General features: G+C 34.4%; 3 protein-coding genes and 1 long non-coding RNA gene across 5 annotated transcripts; 2 read left to right on the top strand and 2 right to left on the bottom strand.

Moving 5' to 3' along the window:
- Window positions 1-1,819: 1,819 nt before the first annotated feature.
- On the top strand, window positions 1,820-5,386 carry LOC118034605 (uncharacterized). Its single transcript, XM_035039943.2, has 8 exons — window positions 1,820-2,183; window positions 2,625-2,769; window positions 2,860-3,028; window positions 3,363-3,633; window positions 3,981-4,246; window positions 4,347-4,562; window positions 4,653-4,761; window positions 4,945-5,386. The coding sequence occupies exons 1-8, from the start codon at window positions 2,033-2,035 to the stop codon at window positions 5,004-5,006; spliced, it is 1,389 nt and encodes a 462-aa protein (XP_034895834.1). The 5' UTR covers window positions 1,820-2,032; the 3' UTR covers window positions 5,007-5,386.
- A 348-nt stretch (window positions 5,387-5,734) lies between these two features.
- Window positions 5,735-9,798, bottom strand: LOC118034596 (oligopeptide transporter 7). Its single transcript, XM_035039936.2, has 7 exons — window positions 9,370-9,798; window positions 8,750-9,273; window positions 8,559-8,656; window positions 7,384-7,953; window positions 7,020-7,275; window positions 6,743-6,925; window positions 5,735-6,642 (listed from the first exon to the last, which is right to left on the bottom strand). Exons 1-7 carry the CDS (start codon window positions 9,407-9,409, stop codon window positions 6,031-6,033), a joined length of 2,283 nt encoding a protein of 760 aa, XP_034895827.1. The 5' UTR covers window positions 9,410-9,798; the 3' UTR covers window positions 5,735-6,030.
- A 3,823-nt stretch (window positions 9,799-13,621) lies between these two features.
- Window positions 13,622-14,506, top strand: LOC140955361 (uncharacterized). Its single transcript, XR_012169351.1, has 3 exons — window positions 13,622-13,777; window positions 14,057-14,098; window positions 14,195-14,506. It is a non-coding gene; the product is annotated as an uncharacterized lncRNA (long non-coding RNA).
- Window positions 14,507-16,401: 1,895 nt separating this feature from the next.
- Window positions 16,402-19,704, bottom strand: LOC118034587 (serine/threonine-protein kinase WNK8). Of its 2 annotated transcripts, none has more exons than XM_073408394.1 (7): window positions 19,142-19,704; window positions 18,800-18,837; window positions 18,443-18,670; window positions 18,129-18,349; window positions 17,887-18,044; window positions 17,402-17,798; window positions 16,402-17,314 (listed from the first exon to the last, which is right to left on the bottom strand). In XM_073408394.1, the coding sequence occupies exons 1-7, from the start codon at window positions 19,175-19,177 to the stop codon at window positions 16,641-16,643; spliced, it is 1,752 nt and encodes a 583-aa protein (XP_073264495.1). In that variant the 5' UTR covers window positions 19,178-19,704; the 3' UTR covers window positions 16,402-16,640. The 2 variants fall into 2 exon arrangements, with proteins under 2 accessions (XP_073264495.1, XP_034895821.1); XM_035039930.2 differs by having other exon boundaries at window positions 19,128-19,703.
- Window positions 19,705-20,260: the final 556 nt, after the last annotated feature.

Raw genomic sequence — 20,260 nt, 5'->3', positions numbered from 1 at the left:
GAGATAGGCAAGAACCCAAGAAGATGGCACGCCAGTGGAGCAAAAACAACGACCACATGAAGAAAACTAAAGATAATTATGGAAGTAGCTTCATAATTATGCAATTTCCAAACGGGAGATTTAGATTTTTATGGGCACACTTGTTAAAACTTATATCAGCCAAACACGATCTCTAATTTTAGCCATTTAAGTTTGTTGATGTATCGAGAATTAGTGGATGGTGTTATTTTATTATAATATCATGTGTTTTTTAAATTAATTTTTATTAGAAATATATTAAAATAATATTTTAAATTTTTAAATTTTTTATTGATATTAGTATATCAAAATGATATATAAACATAAAAAAATAAATTAATTTGAAGCAAATATAAAAATATATCTTTTTATTTTTTAAAAAAATATTTTTAAAATAAAAAAATAAATTGTTTCTTGACCACTAATAATTATTATATCGTTTTGTTGCATTGCATTGTTTGTCATCGAGTTTGTTATCGAATTAACATTTTGATAACTCATTTAAAAACTTGTCAAATGAAAAATGCATTTTTTTTTTTTCAAATTCTCTAATCTAAATTTTTTTATTCTCCAAATTATATTTTGAAAAATCCAAAAACAATTCCTAATTTTTTGAAATATTTTGAATCTCTTTTTTTATGGGCAGATGCATTTTATTTCTTTTCCAACCTACCTAAAAATTATATATATATATATATATGTTAATTATTTTTTTTTTTATCTTACGCGATTCAAGTTTCCCCAACCCTTCGCTAATTTTTTTGAAATTATTTCATTACTCGATATTTCCTTTCTCCAAAATTATTCAATTTTTTTTTTTATAAAGACAACAGATACTTTATTTTCGCCCAAAAATCTCATTTCAAAAATTTATTTGAAAATATAATAACAATTACAATTTAAAATGTTTTTTATTTAAAAATATATTAAAATAATATTTTTATTTTATTTTTAAAAAATCACTTTTAATTTAAGAGAACAAAACAATTTAAAAACATAAAAAACAAATTCATTTTAAACAAAAAAATAAAAATAAAAATAAAACTTCAAATTTCCAAACACGTAGAACACCACACCCACGATCCATCCAATTAAAGATCAAACCATTTAGGTGGTGGTCCAATAGTAAAAACTTGGACCAAGAGGTTTGTTCCCTCTGTGGTCTCGGGTTCGAGCCCTAAGTTGCTCATATGATGGCCGTTGGAGACTTACATAGTCGTTAATTTCAGGGCCCGTGGGATTAGTCGAGGTGCGCACAAGCTGGCCCAAACACCCATATTAAACTAAAAAAAAAACGAATCAATAATAATTTTATTTTATTTTTAGAATGGTTCATCATTCATGAACATAATATCATTCATGAACATAATATACTGTGAGGCTTATGTAGTTGGGGCATGGATATCGAGAGATAAAAAGGTATGTGTGATTCAAAATAATGCTTTGCTCAATTCTCAATTCTATGATTATATACAAATCTTAATTCAATGCTAAAATAAAAAATTACTAATCAATCCCATATTTCAAAAACTTCTCAGTTGGGTCCTATTATACATACTAATTATCAACTTTTTTTTATCAAATTTTATTCAATAACCGTTTTATTATTGAAATATGTAAATTAGACGAAAAATATTAATAGACATTGACAAAATATCCAATCGATAAATATGTGAAAGACTGGGATCTTAATTGATAAAATATATTTAAGATGAAACTAAAATTGGGTACAGAATTAATTTCCTAAAAACTTTGTTGACAAAGTGAAGTATCTTTTATCATTTAAACTCTCAACCGGGTTCAGACCTCCACTTCCAACCCGACCGGTTTGCAAAATTCCCGGGAAATCATGAGCCCATGAAAATTTCTTTAACTCCCCTTCTCTCTCTGCATGTGTTTGTGTGTAGATGCATGTATTTTCTTACCTTCTCTAATCAAAGCTTAAAATGCTCGATTTCATAGCTTAACAGCAACTTCGCGCTCTCCCTGTCAGATCCATAAAATAGCTGCAACAATGGAGGTTTTTTACTGGATGGTTTTTGGTGGCCTAGCTGCAGTGGTAGCAGCATTGGAATTGAGCAAAACAAGCAGAGATCGAGTCAACACATCCTCTGCTTTCAGTTCTTTTAAGAATAATTACCTTGTTGTTTATTCACTCATGATGGGTACATTTTAGATCTGTCCATTTCTTCTTGTTTTTATTTAAATTCCTATTGCAATGTGGTTTTATGATTGTTTTCTGGTTTAGAATGGAGTTTAATGTAGTTTTTTTTTTTTTTTATGTGGATTAATATTATCTTGTGCTAACATGTCTTGTCTAGATCGCATGAGTTTTATCTTGTTTTTGCGGTTCAACTTTGATGGCATTTTTGGTTTTGTGTTTGCGTATTGAGACGAGTTTGATTAAGAATGGAGGTTAATGCAGTCTTTTTATGTGGATTAATGTATTTTGTAGTAATATGTTGTCTAGATCCGTTACTTGCAACTAATTTAACTGTAGACATCTGATCTTGAAAGAGAATGTGGGGATTTTTTGTTTGTCTTCTGCATTTGATAACAATTATGTTACGTTTTGTGGAACTTATTAAATTGATTTCTGGAAACAGCTGGGGATTGGCTGCAGGGTCCGTATGTGTATTACCTATACAGTCAGTATGGTTTTGGAAAGGGAGATATTGGGCGTCTTTTTATTGCTGGTTTTGGATCTTCTATGTTGTTCGGGACAATTGTTGGATCGTTAGCAGATAAACAGTGAGATTGCATTTTGATTGATTTCAATGTTTGGTTGTTAATTGCTGATCACATTTAGGATTTCTGATTGGTTTTCTGTGATGAGTTCAGGGGTCGAAAGAGAGCATCAATTACTTATTGCATAACTTACATACTGAGTTGTGCTACCAAGCATTCTCCCGAGTACAAAATCTTAATGGTGGGGCGTGTATTGGGAGGCATTGCTACTTCTTTACTTTTTTCAGCCTTTGAGTCTTGGCTTGTTGCTGAACACTTTAAGGTGGGTGATGAGTTGCAGCACTGCACACTTATATTCTTTCTCTGGATTTGTCATTCAGTTTAAATTAACTGATGTCCTTTACAGCATTTACAAGTTTCAGAGTATATACTCCAATGAGAGCATTTATAAGCTTCAGAGTAGATACTCCAATGGATTTTATTAGCTGCTTTCAACTTTGAACCACTCCACATTATGCATTTAACTGAACATTCTCATCATAGGAATTAGGACATTTTGAAGTTTAACTTCGACATTTTAGGGGGATTTCTGCATTTAATACTTTATCTTTTCTACCACTCTCTTTAATCTTATTGTCTGTGTTCCCTTTTTTCAGAGGGGTTTTGATCAACAGTGGCTATCAGTGACATTTTCTCAGGCAATATTCCTTGGCAATGGTTTAGTTGCCATTGTCTCTGGTTTGTTCGGGAATGTACTAGTGGATACCTTGGCATTGGGTCCTGTTGCTCCATTTGATGCTGCGGCATGCTTTCTTGCTATTGGCATGGCAATTATAATGTCATCATGGACTGAAAATTATGGAGACCCTTCTGAAAACAAGGACTTGCTCACCCAGTTCAAGGGTGCTGCAGTTGCCATTGCTTCTGGTGAATTTCTAACCTTGTAGCTCACCTTTTAGCTTAGTAGATGGTATGGCTTAAGCAAATTCATGTCAACTGAAATTTGCCCTTTCACCGTGCCATTTCTGTTTCAACCTCCCAGATTTAACACAGTTGGTTTTGATGGAACATTTTACAATGTAAGATAAAAATGGAGTATAAGATTTGAGATATGCATGTCCCTTCTCATTGTTGACACATTGGCCCCTATTCTAGTGTGTGAAGGACTGGTGTCACATGAGTGATCCACGGATCTTCTTCCTCTCTCCCTTTGTTTTTTCCTTTTTTCATGCCTTGTGCATTTTTGTTGATATTATATTTCTTGTGGAATATAGATGAGAAAATCACATTGCTTGGGGCCATACAGTCACTATTTGAGGGTTCAATGTACACTTTTGTGTTCCTGTGGACCCCTGCTCTGAGCCCCAATGGTGAGGACATTCCTCATGGTTTCATCTTTGCAACTTTCATGATGGCATCTATGTTGGGAAGTTCCATTGCCTCTCGACTGATGGCTCGCTCATCTCTTAAAGTTGAAAGCTATATGCAGATTGTATTTTTGATATCTGCTGCTGCTCTTCTCCTTCCTGTTATAACAAGTGTATGTAGCCAACTCTCATCTTTATCAATATCTATCTATCAATTATTAATGTGCAAAAAAGGCTGATAGCGGACAAAATTTAACTGTGGTTTTGGAACAGTTCTTGGTAGTGCCTTCCGGAGAGAAAGGTGGAGGCATCTCCTTTTCTGGTTGCATCCAGCTTATTGGCTTTTGCACATTTGAGGCTTGTGTAGGTATTTTCTGGCCATCTATCATGAAGATGAGGTCTCAATATATTCCCGAGGAGGCTAGAAGCACCATCATGAATTTCTTCCGCATTCCTCTCAACATATTTGTATGCATTGTGCTGTACAATGTGAGTGTCATGTCTTGCTTATATACCATGATTTCCCTTTTCTGATGATCGCTCTTCCCTCTGATCTGGTTTATACCTTTCCTTTTGAAGGTCAACGCATACCCCATTGTCTTCATGTTTGGCATGTGCTCTGTTTTTCTCTTTGTGGCATCTCTTTTGCAGAAGCGGCTCAGGTTCATTACAGAGAGCCAAAGATCAAGTAAGTTTTTTAATTGTCTCACTCACAAGCATTGCATGTGGACAGTAAAGCAGTACATTGTAAGCATTTGTATTTTAATTTCAAATTCCTGATTATGGTGATCTTTTCCGGGTCCCTATCAGTTTTTTTCTTAGTTTACATGTCTGATCAATCTTGAATTATGAATATTTTGTTTCAATGTAGGATCACAAGAGTGGACCGCAATGAAAGAGACAGATTCTGAGGCAGAGCCTTTAAATATCTGATTGAATTTATACTAATAAACCTCTGGAACTTCTTAAATGTTGTGAGCAAGCCACCTTTTCTCCCTTACTTTCGACAGTGGAGCAGCAACTGGGTTTGCTGTTTGCAATCCAATCAATAAAGGAGGATCATGGATTATGTCCTGCTTGCAGTTTACAGTAAATGTTTTCTGGGGTTAAGGATGCAGTTGACAGTATAGTAAAAGAAATGTTTTTAGGTACTTTGGGTCAGAAGCTTGCTGTCTTTAGATCCTTATCGTCTACTATTATGTGAACTAGTGTTGAACTACTGCTCCTATATCTTCTTTTCAGATACAAATGCTGGAAAAATTTTGGTGTTTTAATATAAAGGTTTTTGGGTATCTCTTATTTACCAATCTCAATTTACAGTCTTCCTATGCAATCAGTTCATAAATAATTACTTTGGCAATTTCGTTATGTATTTTAGTAGCCTCCAGCCTTTAATTATCGCAAATGTGAGTTTGTTTTTCTGCCCATTCACTCTATTGTACCATCGGGTGGAAGAATTTTAGTTCAGCCCGTATCTTTTACAGCCAGAAGGAAATAAATCTCGCGAGGACTGGCCTCTATTTGAAGACACACTGGATGATTCACTGAGATATTGTGGCCTCCTGGGTTTTTGACTGTTCAGTTGGTCAGCTCATATCAATGGAGGTGACCTATTATGTATGGCATATGCAAAGTTCAAAATTTCTAATATCCCACTTCAAAAAAGGAAAAAAAGCATAGCATCCCGCTTGTATTGGTGGAGTGAAGTGTTACAAGCAAAGGCTCAATCGTGGAGAATATATTGAGCTCATCATTGATCATGGCAGACCCCCATTAGAAATGCCATACAATCTGAGAAAGGTTCAACTTCATGATCTAAGATGTAATCATACAAATCAGTCTCAATGCACCAAATATGTTCAGTTACTCTGTACAAAAGTTGGAATACCCGCTCCTATCTGTCAAGTTCAAGCCTTCATAAACATGATCGTGTGTCTAACAGTCTTCTGATATCTCTCTAGGTAAAAACCGGGCAGCCTTCAACAGAGACTCCTTTAGCTGTTGGGCAGGAAGCCAGGGGACATCCATCAAGGTCATTTCCCCACCAATTAATGCTAATATTCTCCAAACCCAAGCAAAAATATAATAGGACCCCCATGAAGGCAAGACCAGCATCTAATGACCCAGAAAGGACATAGTTGTATCTTTGCCACAAGTCTGGCCTATACCTATACACAACAAAGCCTGATAGGAAACCGACAAGGACCCAAGTTGTGTAGTTGACTGCAGTTGCCGGGGGCATCATTCCTGTGGCGCCTATTAACACTGGCATGTTAATGAGACGAATCCACTCTTGTTGTGGGAATGCCTTAGCAGCTAGCCATACAAGGATAGGCGCAATTGCTCCAACTAGGAAGAACCAATTCACGGCTTCATATGTACCCAAGTTTCCGAAAATTCGTCGCGGTCCGATCAAACCCCAAATCACAGATGCATCGTAGAAGACATGGTCACTTGGACATGTCCATACGCTATCAGACGCTGTTGCGTCGCAAATATCAGTGATTGTTTCCAGTAGCCACCATGCCGTGCCCAAGTAGGTAATGCAGGCTATAACGGTTCCCACGACCTAAGTAAATTAGTTAAGAAACTGTAATATTAGTGACAGAGTTGAAAGAAAATCGAGAAATTATAAGGACAAAAAGCTTGATGTAGGAATGTAAACTTACTTGTGCCATGAACATTGTTCTAGGAGGGATTTTCATGTAGTGACCAAGTTTGAAGTCTTGCAGGAAAGTTACAGCCTGTGTCATGCTTATGTACCCATAAACCTTAAAGCACATGTTAGCAACTGGATATCCAGGATAGATGTACCCAATTATATACTCTGTGATAATGTTCAATCCTGGTGACTGCAATCAAATATGTAATAAATGGGGGTGTTTAAACTGAGTTAGCTCCAACTCGGTATTGAAAATCATCTTTGACGTTGCTAGAAGAGAATACCTGATTAGTAATGGCAGTGATGATCCCGATTGGAAGAGTGAAAGTTATGGCAATTCCACAAGCTAGTAAGACGCCCCACCAAGGCAACTGAAGCTGATCTTTGTAATACTCACAAGCAAATATGGTGAGTGCGATATTAACCAAAAGGATGCACACAAACCACCACTCGGGAACTTGATTGTACTTCCTCATGTGTCTTGTGTGTATGTCCATTGTTTTCTCTTGAAAACTTGCCATGCTTTGCTCCCATATTTCCCTACATTTCAGAACCACACCAAGTTCACAAAAATAGTACGACGATTCTATGGACTATATCAAATCTTAACACGATGCAGATGTTGTTATCTAACTTCAAATTCAGTACCTTCCATGAAAGAGGGCAACATGCACAATCGTAGCAGTGAGTGCAGCAAAACCAACACCATAAGTCACAGCAAAAAATGTGCTAAGGTAAAGAGGTCCTTCGCGGTCGTAGGCCGCTAGGTCAAGATGGAAATTGGAATCAATAATCGCTGTGATATTATACTCTTGACCTGTTGCTGTGAAGAGATCATCGGAGAAGATAGGGAAGGTTTTGGCCTTGTAGACATTAAACCAATAGCACAGGGGTGTCAAAATGTACATGACAAAAACAAAACCTGCAGCAACATTAGCTGTGGCAAACCATGGGCTTGCGAGTGGGCTGCCAAGGTAGGAAGAGATAGTGGACCAATCAAGCCCAAAAGCACCAATTCCAAGCCCATAAAGACCTGAACCTAGCTGTTGGGCTAGGATTGATTTCGGGAATATCCAGCAAATCCAAGAGAGTGAAGTTAGCATTTCAAAGAGGTAGCCTGGGAAGACATAGTAAGCGAAGCTACATGTGAAAGCTATGAGGAAGAATTGGGTGCGTGTTACGCCACCTTTGGACCGTTCTTCTTTCTCATGCAGAGCCCTGCACATCAGCATGTTTTATTCTGGATTAGTTTAAACACAGTTTTCGCATATAGTGGTGTAATCAATCAAAACGACTCAAGAATTAAGCTCCTTGGTCAAGAAAGTAAACATATCAAACATTATCTCTGTACAAGAAATGTTCTCCCATGTCAAAATTAAGTTCCTTGCACGTTTCTTTCATCATCTAACAGACGTGTCTAATTTTAGTAAGGAAGATGGTTACAATAATGTCCCGAACCTCCTTACAGAACGGAAATTTCTAAACTCTTTGATGATTATCGGTTGGTCCCTGACTGAATCGTGAAAAGGTCAGTTTGCTGAAGTTAACCTACATCAAACCCCTCTGCTCACAGCCATTAGAGAGCTTTGGAGCTTAAAGGGCCTGAAAAATGACACCCCCTCTTCCCAGGATCCAAAAATAGTCAAAGAAAAGAAATTCTGATTGTTGAAAAAATGAAATTAAGAAGGGGAAAAGGGACAAAACGCACCAACCAGTCAAAGCCAATCACCAGCGAAATTCATCACAAATTTGGCAAAACATACTGGATTTCCGAAAAAAAGTAAACACGAATCCAAGAAAAAAGCTTTACGATATTCAATTACCTGAACAATGAAACTTGAACAAGATTTGCTGGCCACCACATAGCAGCAGGTTCCACCAAATACCTTCTAAATATCCCAGCCCATCCAAACCCCAACACCTACCATTCAAACAAACCCCATCAGCATCAACAAACAACACAATAACCTCCGAAAAAAAAAATTAATGATCGAAAAAAGAACTGATTACCAACCTGGGTTGTAATAATAACAATGAATGACACAAAGAATGTAATATTTTTCTTATAGAATGCCTTAACAACAGTAACAATATGAATGGCATAAACACTGCCAGCTCCAGAATTGGCAAAGATAGTGATGAGAACATGTTCTTTAACATTGAAAGGTCCTGGATTCAAGGTGAATTCCCATCGAGTTCCTTTAAAGAAGATCCGGTCGGTGATTTTTGCAGCCATTAATTGACCAAGAGGCACCACAGCAATCTGAGCAGATATAGCTGTTATAGATAAAGGCTCTGTCCTGTACCAGAAGAACTGGTTGAGAAATGACAGGAGGACACATGATAGGGTGCCTAACACCCACATTCTGAAAGTGAGGACCGGTAGAGAAGGGTCATCTGTTGTAGGTACTGTTAAAGCAACTTGCTTGACAGGCGAGTTTTCTTCATCATGAGCTTGGTTAATCTCTGAAGTTTGAGACTTCGATGATGATGGGAGGTTGTTATCAGTATTATCTTCATCTTTCTCATCCCTGCTAACTGTAATCCCAAATGACGACACAAAAGATCAAGAAACAAGCCAAGCGAATGAGTCTTTTGTTCGGAATTGGAGATTGAGAGAAGGTAGATACTTACTCAGAGGAGTTCTAATGCCATGATGTGTGGTTTCTTCCATGGTTTCTGCTCTCTGTTTTCTCGTGGGGTGTCAAACAATTGTGACAACTTTGTTAGGCAACATGTAATTTGTAAGGGTTGTGGTCAAATGAACTAACAAGTGCCACACGAGAGGAGAGAATCTAGGACCATGCGGTGGTTAATAGTAATGTTAGTGTAAAATATGTCTAGTTGAACTAAAAAAAGAGATACTATTTGCCAAAGATCATTAGGTGAGCTGTTTCCGGCTGGTACTTAATTTTCTTCCATAACAGGTAATCAATTAATGAACCAATAATTATTCCTAATCCCCATTTACTCAATAACTATCCTCATTTCTTAGCCTCTTTCATCATCAGAAATTGCTAGAGGAAATTCAAGCTGTTTTTGCACAGATTTTTCATTGCAAAAGGGATGGTTTAACACTTTGGATTACTGCACAAATTAGACCGTAAGCTTATGATCTTCTTGCCCACGATTTGAGCTTAGCCAAATCAACTAACTTGACAGTTGTACCGGTAAGTCTAAGCTTGTATCCTTCGACCTGGTACCTTGTTGGTTGGGATCTGAAGAGGAGCATTAGAAGTCACAGAATCCCAACCTTGTTTCTTTTTCAATGGGTATTACTTGGAGCCACGTTGCACACAGATCTACCATTCAAAACTTAATTCTCAGGTCAAGATTATCGCAGATCCTTCCCATAATTGAATGGACTGCTGGTCATAACTTTTGGTTGGTAGCTCAAACTTGGATCTTGACGTCTTTCTCATTATGCCCCCATGCATGCTTGTCTCTTTGGCATAGTGGCCTTCAATTAGTAGAATCGTGACAGCATCGCAAACAGTGACTGATCAGATTGGTTTTCATGTGCAAAAAACTATGCAAGATTTTTCGATCACGTCAAATACAAATAATTCTGTGAGCATGCTACTTGGAGAAACTATTAATTTTTAAAAAGAAATTTATCTTGCTGGAAAGAACGTGGATGTGAGTTCAATTATAAAGAGCGTCATCCTCTTACTTGCGAATTAATTATGTGCTAAAGGGGTTAATTTATTGTGGAAATGCGATATTTAAATAGATAGCGTGATTCACATAACAATAATTGTTGATAGCTCCAATCAAATGGTAGAAGCAATTGGAGAGGCGTAGCGAATAAAAAGGAAAATTTGAGGGCCCTTTTTGCTAGAAAATAAATTTTTAAAAAATAAATTATTTTTTGATGTTTGGTAGTATCATGAAAAATAAAGTTGAAAAATACTTTCAGTGTTTGGTTATATCATGAAAAACAAGTTGAAAAATAACTTATTAATATTTTATTTTTTATGTTTATTAAAATAATAATAAAAAATCTTAAAAATTAAAAAGTTGAATGGAAATTGGAAAAAAAACATAAATTATCTCAAATAAAATAAATAGTAATTAAAATAATAGAGATCAAATCTAATAAATAAAAAATTGAAAGATGATAAAATTAAAATAATAATAATTAAAATTTCATAAATTATTTCAAATAAAATAAGTAGCAATTAAAAGAAAGAAGATCAAATTTGATAGATAAAAAATTTAATTAAAAAATAATAAGAGAAAATCAAATAACAATCATAAAAATAAGGATCAAAATTAATATAAAAATCAAATTCTAAGAATGAAATTGAAAAAAAAATCAAAATAAAATATATATAGCAATTAAAAGTTTAAAAATCAAATTTGATATAATCAGTAAATAATATAATATTTTTAAATATTTCATAACTTCTAAAAATTTTAGTATTTTTTTTTATCTAAAATAAAAAAAATACTTTACTGAAAACTATTCTATATTTTTCTTTAACAAGTTCATTGATTAATTTTTTAATAATAAATAAATATAAAATAATTTTTAAAATAATCATTTTTAATCAAACAAACAAATGGGCTTGAATTTATTGCTGGCCCCCAGGTAATAATAATAATAATAATAATATGCACGGCGACAGTCTGTAGAGGAGCCCACTGGCCCCACTTGCTTTATCTGCCAAGAAATGATACAATTAGCCATGAATGACGACTGTTAGGCCAATATGCAGGCAAAAGAAGAATAATAGTTATAGTTGCTTCATCAAGCGGTTGAAGGGTGTTGTTCTTTTTCTCTATTTGTTCTTTTCCTCTGCATTTTAGGTTCAAACTTCATTGTGCACGCTTGTCACCCTCGTGGTGCCTTACATGCTCACTGGGTTTGCAGGATGTTCAGTGAGCTATGAGATTAGTCGTGGTACGCGCAAGCTGACCCGGACACTCATGTAAATAATAATAAAAAAATAATAATAGTTATAGCTCAACTATTTAAGTTATGAATTTTCTTTCAGAGTTTAATGGTTTGAAATTTATAAATTTCAGAATTATTAACATTTTATATAATTATTAATTTTAAAGTTTGTAAAACTAATTGAGATATACAGTTTGGCTATCCACATTAATCTAAAAATAATAAAAGAAGAAGAAGGATATATGTAGCAATGAATGGATTGGACATTTGTGGAGATCTTGAAAATTACTTCCTCTGCTACGTAAAGATTCCTGAGTGAAACTTCTTGCGTATTTTTTTTTTTAATCTCAATTGACTTTCACATTCAATATCTGTTAATGAATTCTTTATTTGCTGTAATTTCCATTCTTTTTTGTAAAAACGATTTCTTATTTTAAGAATTTTACCGGCAAATAAAAATAATTTTCTTGTATTTCATTAAAAAAAAAAAAAAAACCCTCCACGTCTCTATACTAATTAAACATATTTGATCTAAGAAAAATTAACACATTTATATATATACAAAAAAAAACTATCCCAAGGTACTTTAAAATACCATACTTGGGAAATGCGGTACAAGAAAAAAAATATTTTAAAAGATAACATGGTTTAACAAAAAAATGTAATTCCCAAGTGTGATACTTTAAAATACATACTTGGAAAGTGCAGTATTTTAATTTTAGAAGTTGGAGAAAAAACAATGAGAACTCAAAGTCATATCAAAACTCTAGTTGACTCGTCTTTAGGCAGCGTACGTGGCTCAAGTTAGTTGCTGGTGGTGACTTTCCTTAATGTTCATGGACTTTTTTTATTGAATTTGTTTTCAATAATATTGAGGGTGTTATCATCGGAACTTCGGTGTGACTTTAAAGTTATTGGTACTAGAAGTGTTATCATCAGAGCTTCCATGTGACATCGGGTCTCACTCTTTCTTTCTTTTCTTTTTTGAAGAAAATTAAAAGTTTAATAGTCAATTAAGGGATCAAGTGCACAAATCAGAAATCAAGATAAAAATGACACTAAACTTTGGGGCTAATGATTAAGTTTGGCAGGAGTGAAATTGTATGAAATTAAGAGTTTGAGAGACAATTACAGGTGTAATTAAGAGCAATTAGAAGAATAAGGACTAAAATGAAATCTGTCAAATCCAAAATTAAGAACTTTAATTTCTAGAGTTTAACCTATACGACGTGTCATTCAATCATTGTTCATCTTCTTCCTTGGTAGTTTTTTATAATTAAGTTGGCACCTCTCAAGAGCTTGCTATGGAATTATAAACCTCCAAATGGCACGAGATTTTTTGCAATTGGAAGAACATCCTATCTACAACCCCATTTCCATGAAATTGGATGTTTACATCCCAATTTTTACATGGAAGTCTCCAATATCTTGTTCCTGATCAGTTATCACTATATTTTCTGATTTTGGGTTGATCAAGTTCGTACCTTCAAGGAAATGAATGTGAAATTATAAACCTTCAAATCAAGTAAGGATGAATCCAAACAAAAGTTATGCATTTTCTCTACCAAGTTCAGGCGGTATTCGATGACATTTATATCGGAGTTGCTTTGACTCAAAAGCAGTCAACTCAGTCAACTTTGATTGAGATACTCATTTGCACAAAACCACTAAATTTTTTCATGTGTTCACACTTAAAAACTCCTAGAGGATTCTTATCAAGGGCCATAAATTTTTCATCCAAGATCAGAAGGTGATAAATGCATGCCTTTGTCTCTAATAAATAGAAAATCTCCTAGGCAAAATCATCATCCCTAAGAACCATGGAAGGATAAAGGTTCCAACTGTTAATACTTGTCCAGAGCTCTCTTATTTTAATCAAAGAGCTGAGCTTTGATCACACTAGGATCCATCAAAAACTTTAGAAAAAACCCTACAAATACACCTTGAAAAATCTAAAAAAAAAAAAAAAGAGGAAGAACAAAAAAAAAGTTGATAATATACTCTATAAAGAGACCTAGTGTGAAGGTTCAAAGATCTAACATAAAAGGTCTAACAAGCTTTGAAAAGAATAGAAAGTGAAAGAGAAAGAAGGAAGGAAAAGAGAAGGGAAGTAGTAGCTTATAGGTAGTAAGCTTGAAAAAGGTATAACCATGTAAAAACTCAAGGGTAGAGTCCATGTGGCCTACTCATTCATATTTTTTCAATGTTTAATGATATTTTTTTTGTTTTTAAATTTTTTAGCACTATTTTGTGTTTTAACATTGATGTGAATTGATGGATAAAAATATTGTTTTGATTCCTTAATCCTGTTTTGAAGTTTTTGATTCTTGATACAATCTTTAGTACAAATAATTTACTGGTTCTTCTTATCTAAAGATTTGATATTTGCACTCGCTTTCATTTCTATTGTGTTTGGTGCAGATTTCTTGTCAAATAAAAGATGCTAGCTTGTTGGTCTAGAAAGTGAGATTCTTCTCTTCATAGTTCATATCGATCGTTTTATGCGTTCTTGATTTTGTTTTTGTTACAGTGAATTAATATATTTATTTTGATTCCCAGAAAGGATCTTGATCTTGGTGGTACCGGTTAGCTGGGAGGTTTTGTTTAGTGATTTTCAATGGCAGAGGTGGTTGGGCCAAGGTTGTACAGCTGCTGTAATTGCAGAAATCGTGTCACTCTTCATGATTTCAATTCACAGAAGCATTGTTGCAAGTACTCGATTGGAGTCCGTTGCTTGATCGTTTATTTCGTCTTGTATTGATGAGTTTATGTATGTTTGTCCTTGTTGTGCTTTGATGGTGATTCAATTTGCTCAAAGCATCTGATTGATATTAATGTTCCGCCATTATTGTATAATTTGAGCTTCTTGAATACCCTTCTCTGTTCTTGCACCTGATAGACTCTTAAGCTCTCAGTTGCAGGGAAGACATCGTCGAGCATTTCTGTTCTCTCATGCAATGAATATCATGGTGGGACCAGAGGAGGATAGGCAGCTAATGACTGGCCTTCACACGGTTGCTGCCGTCGATTGCTCAGACTGCCGTGGAGTGCTTGGTTGGAAATATGAAAGAGTTTATGAGGAAACTCAAAAATACAAGGAAGGGAAGTTCATCCTTGAGAAGTTAAAAATTGTCAAGGAAAACTGGTAGCAACTGTGCAGGCTTTTTTATTATTATTATTATTTGGTCATATGAATACATAACTTAATAATAAAAGATAAATAGAATAAACTAGGAAGTATAATATTAAAAAAAAATCTAATTTTAAAAAATAAAACTAAAAAAAATACTCAAGTTAACCAGCCAAACATTTTATCAAGACCATAAAATTAAGATAACCTAATTGAAACAAAACCAAAGAAAATTATGATGCTTATTTTTCAAAATAAACAACATTGAACGAATGAGATCTAAAAAAATAAGTGAATAAAAAACACCTTTGAAAGAAGGTGTTGCATTGTGTGGAAGGACATGCTATTTATTTTTTTAATTTTTAAAAAATATTTTTATTTATTAAAATACTAAATTATTCCTCATTCAAATTCATTATATATATATATATATAAACATGATGAAAAATGAAAGTGCTCTTGAATGTTAGTTAAAGTTCTTTTGCTTTTAAAGGTAATTTGATCATTTGACATTGTCTTGGAAATTAGAATAAACCAAGCAAATTTGAGTGCGTCTTCTTGAACCCAAGTTAATCTTTAAATTTTGTAATCAGTGAAATTCTAGATCCAAGTACAACCAAGAAGCTTAATTTCCAATAATTTTAATATTGAAGTATGAAATAAGAAAAATATCAATCTAAAAAATCTATCAAAGCAAAATAAAATAGCAATTAAAAAAAATAAAAATTAAAGTATGATAGGAAAAAAATTGAAGAAGGATGAAATTGTAAAAAAAATCAATTTTAAAAATTATTCTAATTTAAAAAATAACAACCAAAAGAATAAAGATTCAAATTTAATAGATTAAAAAACTAAGGAGAATGAAATCTAATTTTTTTAATAATAATTTTTTTTAATTAATAAAATATGGATCAAATCTAAAACCTTGAATGAAAAATCAGAGATGTCAAAGCAAGTCGCACATGCTGTCTATGGATAAAAGAGCTGCTGAGAGGATTCTATCACCTCCTTTGAAGCCGCTGTTTGGTCACTCAACACCACCTTACATGCCATCAAGGAATTATAGTTTATGCAAAGAGCTTCTCTTTTTTATTTAAATAATATTATGTATTTATTAAAAGATCTAATTGTTTCTATGCTAAATTGATTAAAACGGAAAAAACATAAAGAAATTTTTTTTTAAAAAAAAAAACAATGCCTATGCATGCCAGTTTATATTTATAATTATTTCGTTTCATCAATTTACTATTTATAAAAATTAAAAAAAAAAAAACACTATGAAAGCTTTATTTAAAAAAAAAAAAAAAAAAAAAAGTAAAAACGCCATCTCACTACGCTAAAAAAATACGTGCAGACCAATTTTCCCTTATAATTACATTGTTACAATATACACTGTTTTGTGTCCTAGTCTACCGTAAATACTACCCCTTTTCATTTTTTTGTTAATGGTACGCAAAAAGAATTAAGCAAAATAATCATCATTGTAATCTTACTCGAACTTAGTTAGACCATTTTGTTTGTTCAATTCTAACATAATTTGATCACTTAAACAGGTTTTGCTACGAATTCCCAGGATCAGCACCGATCTGCAGACGATTCAAACACCTAAGCTGCTATAAATGACAACGAAAGACAATAAATCAAAGAAGTGAATGAGCTCATGCCATTAATCAATGAATTCAACTTAGTACCCCAATTCTCTATATACACAAAAAAACAAACAAATGATCAAAGTTAAATTGAATGATCAACAATCAGCCAAGACGAACAAACCGGATCTGCCGAAAAAAGGAACCAAACCCCAGTCACAATATGAAAGGCAACCACCATAGCAAAAGTAAAAAGAAAAATAAAATCTAAATGTGTGTCTAATCATCACATAACGGATATCTTCTTTGTGATCCCCCTTTTCTTGGCATTTTCTATGGCTTCCTCCCTCATCTTCATGAGTTCTTGGAGACACTGATTATAATGTGAATCAATTGAATCAAGCTCCTGTTTTAGTTCAGAACCATCTTTGTCTGCTAGGCACAGAGAGCAAATGCTAGACATACTTGCGTTTCTTGACATACCAGAGAATGAACCGATATAGGAGTCATTGGAATTTCTGGCAGATTTGTTATGTTTTGATATACCATCTTCAAGCATCCCAAACTCCAAATCATACATATTTGATTGAAGACAACAATCAGAGGATCCCAAAGACTTGTTAGTACCAGAATCAGAGGCAATAGCCATATTATATTCAGCAGATATGTCTGAATTGACGGATTGTTGAGTCTCAAAATCTGTCATGTTAGTCAATGGTAAGAAATCAGGTTTTTTCACTGCCTCAGAAGTTGAATGGTTTTCCAGTTCAGAAGAGCCATTTCGTACACTTGATGAAGTATTCCAGCTAGGAACGAGCTTCACTATCAAGTTATCAATCAACTCAGCAATGACAGCCACATCTTCAGTTACCAAATCAAGTTGTTCAACCATCTCCTCAGCAATCAAAACTGCAGTATCCGAATCAAGATAAAAGGTAAAATGGATATTCCTTGCTCGACCTGTTACAGCAACGACATTATTTAGACCACAAATGAAAAGAAGACATAAAAAAGATAAATGTTAGTTTGTACAGCATCAATTCTCACCGCATGGATCAGCAATGCGCAGAGTCAATGAAACTGTATTATCATTGTTTTTCGCCCCCCTCAATCTGAATTCATTATTCTCAGTGAACCTACTGAGTTCTAGAGTTGAGAACTGTGGAGATTCATTGATGCTTTTTGTACAAGAGCCCACTGAAAGTTTCTTGCAGTCAATGTCCATGAGATGGGATTCTGATTGCGGCGAGTGGACTTGTCTGGAAATAAGATTTGGTAACTGTAACGAACTAGAAACAAGTTCCTTTGAATTTTCAGTTGCTAGGAATGGATCTTTCAAGAGCTCTATTGCAGGCAATCTTGTAGATGCTGGAACTAAACACTTCTCTATGAACGCCTTAACCTGGTGGTCACTCACCTTACCGAGGGAAGCAGGCTTTATGCCCTGCAATAGAAGTTAAGAATGATGACCACATGAGCACTTGTATGTAAATTCAAAGTAAATCAAATGCAGCAAATGGACTTAAACTCACCGAGGAGACCTTCTTGTATATCTGCGCAGGATTTTTGCATTCACTATATGGGTATTCACAAGTAACCATCTCCAACATGCACATGCCAAAAGAATAAATGTCAACAAGCTCATTGTATTCCTCTTCATAGAGCTCAGGAGCCATGAATTCAGGTGTACCTGCAGAATAAAGAATGAATTACAGAGTTCCAATGCATAGAGGTTTGACCAAAGTCATAATGGTTCAGAAACTGAAGCTGTTACCTATGACGCTTCGTGCAATGGGCTGTTGCATGACAATTGCTAATCCAAGATCTCCAATCTTAACTTCTCCAGTGTTTCCATTAACAAATATATTGTCACATTTCAAATCACGATGAATGATAGGAGGACTGTGAGTGTGTAAATAGTGTAAGCCTCGAAGGATTTGCCTTGCCCAGTTTTTGATGGCTTTCATGTCAACAGTCTTGTGCTTCTTTCGAAACCTTGATCCCAAAATAACAACAAATTAAACAAACAAACTTGGAAGACAAATGAAACATGGAACATAAAAATCAGATATAGCAAATGAAACTCACTGTCTCATACTCCCAGAGGTGAATAACTCTGTGATGATGTTTATAGTCTTATTCTTATCATCCACCCAAGAGCTATAAAACTTGATGATATTTTCGTGTTTCAAAGACTTCAGCAGATGAACCTCTGAATACAATCTCTCAAGCTGCTGTGATGATTGCAAGACATCTTCTATATTCACTTGGTTCCAAGCCACTTCAATCCCATCAACTTCATCAAATGCCTTATATCTGCCCATAATAACAAAAAATTCAAACCAGAGAACGAAAATGTCAAAAATTACCACAGGTTCTTCATAAAAACTTCATAAAGTATGTGATCGACAAGGAAACTAAAAGATATAGATTTAAGAGCCATACACAGTCTTGAATGCTCCTTTCCCCAGAAATTCATCATTCTGAAGCAGCAAAAACAAAATAGAAATTAATATCAGATATAGCATGCAAATAACTCAATTTTCAACAACTTCCAATGTCGTTTGATGCTGATACATAAGAAAGTACAGCAAAACCTATCAATTTAGCATCAAAATCTGTAACTAAAATGCCATATTCATAACTTAAATATCAATTTAGCGGCAACACCGCTAAAACACCTAAATTTAGCTAATTTGAGAATCAAATAAAAATGCCTTGCCAAAAAGCCCTAGTTATTGAAAATGAAAATTTCAAGCACAAGAATTCACACCCGAATGTACCGACCGGTCGGATCTTTCTCTGCGAAAACACCACCACCATCTTCACTTAAAGAACCGAAATCCATATCAACAGAAAACACACGAAATCCACCAAAACGACGCAAAAAAAAGAAAAGAAAAAAAATTGACTTTATGAACAAAAGAAAAATTATCAAATCAGCTTAATTGGATGGAAGAAGAAGAATTGAAGAGAAGAAACTTTTTTCAGAGAAAGCTTCACAAGCAATCGAATAGGAATCGAATGGAGAGCGGAATTGGAATCGGAATCCGAATATGAAAAACATATCAGATTGCTCTCGTGATTCCAATTCCTTGCGATTCCGAATCGATTTCCTCATCATACATGACCTAGATCCACCATATTTCTATTGCATGCATATTTTGTTTTTCAATTATCTCTCTTGGTTAGAGCTTGAAGAAACCCTAATTCTTTTAGAGAAGAGTAACCCTAATTAGTCCAATTTGGGGAAAGAATTTATCGAGAGAGGGGCGCGTGTATTTCACTATGATGAGAGGGGCGTGGGATTAAGGTGTTTGAATTCACGGGGGATTTTGATTTGGATTTGGGCAAACCTAAATCAATCCTTTATATATATATATATAGAGAGAGAGAGAGAGAGAGAGAGAGTCTGTAACTGCGAAGTTTATCAATTAAGTCCTCTATCTATCCACCTTTCTTCAATCAGATCCTTATGTTAGAATAATTGAGAGAAAACAATTCACTTGTTATTCATTTGTTATGAAACTATCCCAATGACCAAAAAGCCTTAAACACAAAAAACCTCATTCACCATGTAATGCTCAGGAGAACTAGGTCTAGTTAGAAAACACTTCGAATAATAGGTGTAATATTTAACACAGTCTTGAACTGTTGTCACTGAAGAATCCGATTGAGGAAAGGTAGACAGATAGAGGACTTAATAGATACAATAAGTAGTTGGGGGACTAATATGAGGATTTCCCTTGTGATTTTCCTTTTCCTTTTATTTATTTACTTAGAAAGGAAAAGGGAATTCTGGATTATTATTTTTCCTCACAATATAAAAGAAGGATGGAGATGAGGAAATAGAGGCCAGGGTGGCCTGTGTTCCAGTATTAGAACTTAGAAGTCTTTGTTAAAGTG

Source organism: Populus alba, chromosome 3, assembly GCF_005239225.2.
Source record: "Populus alba chromosome 3, ASM523922v2, whole genome shotgun sequence".
Taxonomy (NCBI): Eukaryota; Viridiplantae; Streptophyta; class Magnoliopsida; order Malpighiales; family Salicaceae; genus Populus; species Populus alba.
The sequence above is the reverse complement of the archived record's forward strand: the minus strand, read 5'-3'. Positions and strand labels throughout refer to the sequence as shown.